Source organism: Schistocerca serialis, chromosome 5 (assembly GCF_023864345.2).
Source record: "Schistocerca serialis cubense isolate TAMUIC-IGC-003099 chromosome 5, iqSchSeri2.2, whole genome shotgun sequence".
Lineage (NCBI taxonomy): Eukaryota > Metazoa > Arthropoda > Insecta > Orthoptera > Acrididae > Schistocerca > Schistocerca serialis.
Window position 1 is genome coordinate 287,904,239 of NC_064642.1, and position 2,528 is coordinate 287,906,766.

Here is a 2,528-nt window from a genome sequence, read left to right on the forward strand (position 1 = left end):
TGCTGCTAATGCAACAGAAATCAGTGTTGAGATTGTATTGAACAGTCCAGATAGTCAAGAATGGTTTAGCACTATATACCATGAAGTCAAGTCGCTAGTCAAGAATGAAACCTGGGACATTGTGGACAGACCAGCAAACAGAAAAGTAATTGATTGCAGAACTGTCTTAAGAAACAAATACGGCAGTGATGGATCATTGGTACGAAGAAAGGCCAGAATAGATGCACGAGGATTCAACCAAAGACCCGGAGTTGTCTTTGGGGAAACATTCTCTCCAATTGCAAGAATCGAATCATTCAGACTCTGCATGGCTCTGGCAGTGAAGTTTAACTTGCATGTCTCACAGCTGGATATCACCACTGCATTCCTCAATGGTGAAATTGATACTGAAATCTTCATGGAACAGCCGGACTCATTAACCAAGTTCTTATGGAAGATGAGAGATGTAAATGAGGACCATCACATAGCCAAAAAGGCAGATGATATGCTCCAGAAGCTAAAATCTGGTGTCAAAGTGTGCAAGCTTACAAAAGCCATCTACGGATTGCGCCAAGCTGGCAGACAGTGGCATGCCAAATTAAATGCCACATTGATGTCAATTGGATTGCAGCCCACTGGTGCAGATCCTTGTGTATAAGTGGACAGTGTGGGAAATTCTCAAGTCTTCCTGTTCACTTATGTTGATGACATCATAATTGCGTCATCAGACCTGGAAAGGACAAGGCAGATCCAGGACAAGTTATCTGCCAGATTCGATGTCAAGGATCTTGGTCCTGTGAAATGCTACCTGGGCATTGACATAAATTAGTCCGTTGACAAACTCACGTTGTGTTAAAGTGGCTACATCAGAGAAGTTTTACACCGATTCCGAATGGATGACTGCAAGCCCATAGGAACCCCGTTGGCGACCGTGATCAAACTGGATGTTGCAGCTGCAAGTACAGCACATGGGACTGAGTATCCATTCAGGGAACTGCTCAGAGCGTTGGTGTACATCGCCATTGCCACTCGCCCTGATATATGCCATGCAGTCAACGAGCTAAGCCAATACAACAACAGCCATAATCTTGTTCACTGGCAGGCAGCTAAACGAATCCTTAGATACCTCGAGGGGACAATTAACAAGAAACTAACCTACGTCAAGGATAAAGAGGGAATATTCAGTTTTGCAGATGCTGACTGGGGAAATTCTGATGCTGACAGGAAGTCGTATACTGGTTACTACTTTATCTTGTGCAAGTCAGCAATCTCATGGTGTTCGCGCAAGCAGAGGATAGTCGCTCTCTCATCAACTGAGTATCTCCGAAGCAGCAAAGGAGGCAATTCGCCTATCAACCTTCGTGAAGGAGCTGGGTTTAGCGCAGCTGTCAAAAGTTGTACTGTTCAGTGACAACCAGTCAGCTGGAAAATTTGCAAATAATCCAGTTTTCCACTCAAGGACAAAACATATTCACATAAAGTACCACTTCATTCCCCAGGCCATGCAAGATTATCCACTGAAACTGGAATATTGGTCAACAGAAGACATGGTAGCAGACGTGCTGACGAAGGCCCTTCCTGCACTGAAGCATGAGATGTGTGTTGTTGCGAACCTAGAACCGCAAACTTAAGGACTCAAGTTCATCAATTTATACCTGTGTGTTAAAATTGATGGAGCGTGTTGAGATTCACATTTTACCACCACATAATATCGTTGGTGTCCACAGATGTTGTTATGTACACAGTTGTCCTAGCAGTGCGTGTTCTCTGTCTGTGTGTGTTCCTTGTTCAGTCTGCGCTCCTTTTATGAATAAAGTTGTTCGTTAAACATGTATCATTGCTGTAATTTCAAGTCCTAATCCTAACACTTATTAATGCAAACAATGTAAGGGTATTTAATAGTATGCTAAAAAGGGTGCAGTGGGGCATAGAACAAACTGATAATGTAGACAAAAAGCATGACTGTTTTGTCACTGATTATAAAAAGAATTAAAGTCAGTGAGAAGACAAACACATGGATAACACACTGGATTAAAAAATCAGCAATCAACCATAGAAACCTAAGCAAACATGCTAAAATAAATACAAAAATAAAACCATACTACAGGAAATATAGAAGCGTCTGTAGGAAAGTTTTACAGGCAGCAAGAAGGCTAAGCAATGATTCATATATTAACAAGGGAAGCAACAAATCAGAATCAATTTGGAAGGTTATAAACAATAGCATAGGAAAATGTAAAACCAAGACCCATAATTTCGAAATTAAAAATGAGGGTAAAGTGCTCAACAGATAGCTAATATATTTAATGAACATTATGCAAACATAGCACTGAACCTAATTAAAAGTCTGTGCAATTCAAACAACAAAAACATAAAAGTATCAACTTGTGAAAAGACAATGTTTCTGTACCCAGTAACAGAATGTGAAGTTAGAAATGTCATTAATAAACTAAAAAATAAAATGTATTGTGGTACTGATGGAATTCCAGACAAGGCAATCAAACATAGTTCTACCAGTATAGATACACACCTAACTGACATCAGGACAG

General features: G+C 40.5%; 1 protein-coding gene across 1 annotated transcript; it reads left to right on the plus strand.

The window, feature by feature from the left end:
• The first annotated feature begins 871 nt into the window (after positions 1-871).
• LOC126481906 (uncharacterized) lies at positions 872-1,390 on the plus strand. Its single transcript, XM_050105864.1, has one exon. The coding sequence runs from the start codon at positions 872-874 to the stop codon at positions 1,388-1,390; it is 519 nt and encodes a 172-aa protein (XP_049961821.1).
• Positions 1,391-2,528: the final 1,138 nt, after the last annotated feature.

Coding starts and splice junctions, on each gene's coding strand:
- LOC126481906 (XM_050105864.1), top strand. CDS start 872: ATGGATGACTGCAAGCCCATAGGAACCCCGTTGGCGACCGTGATCAAA.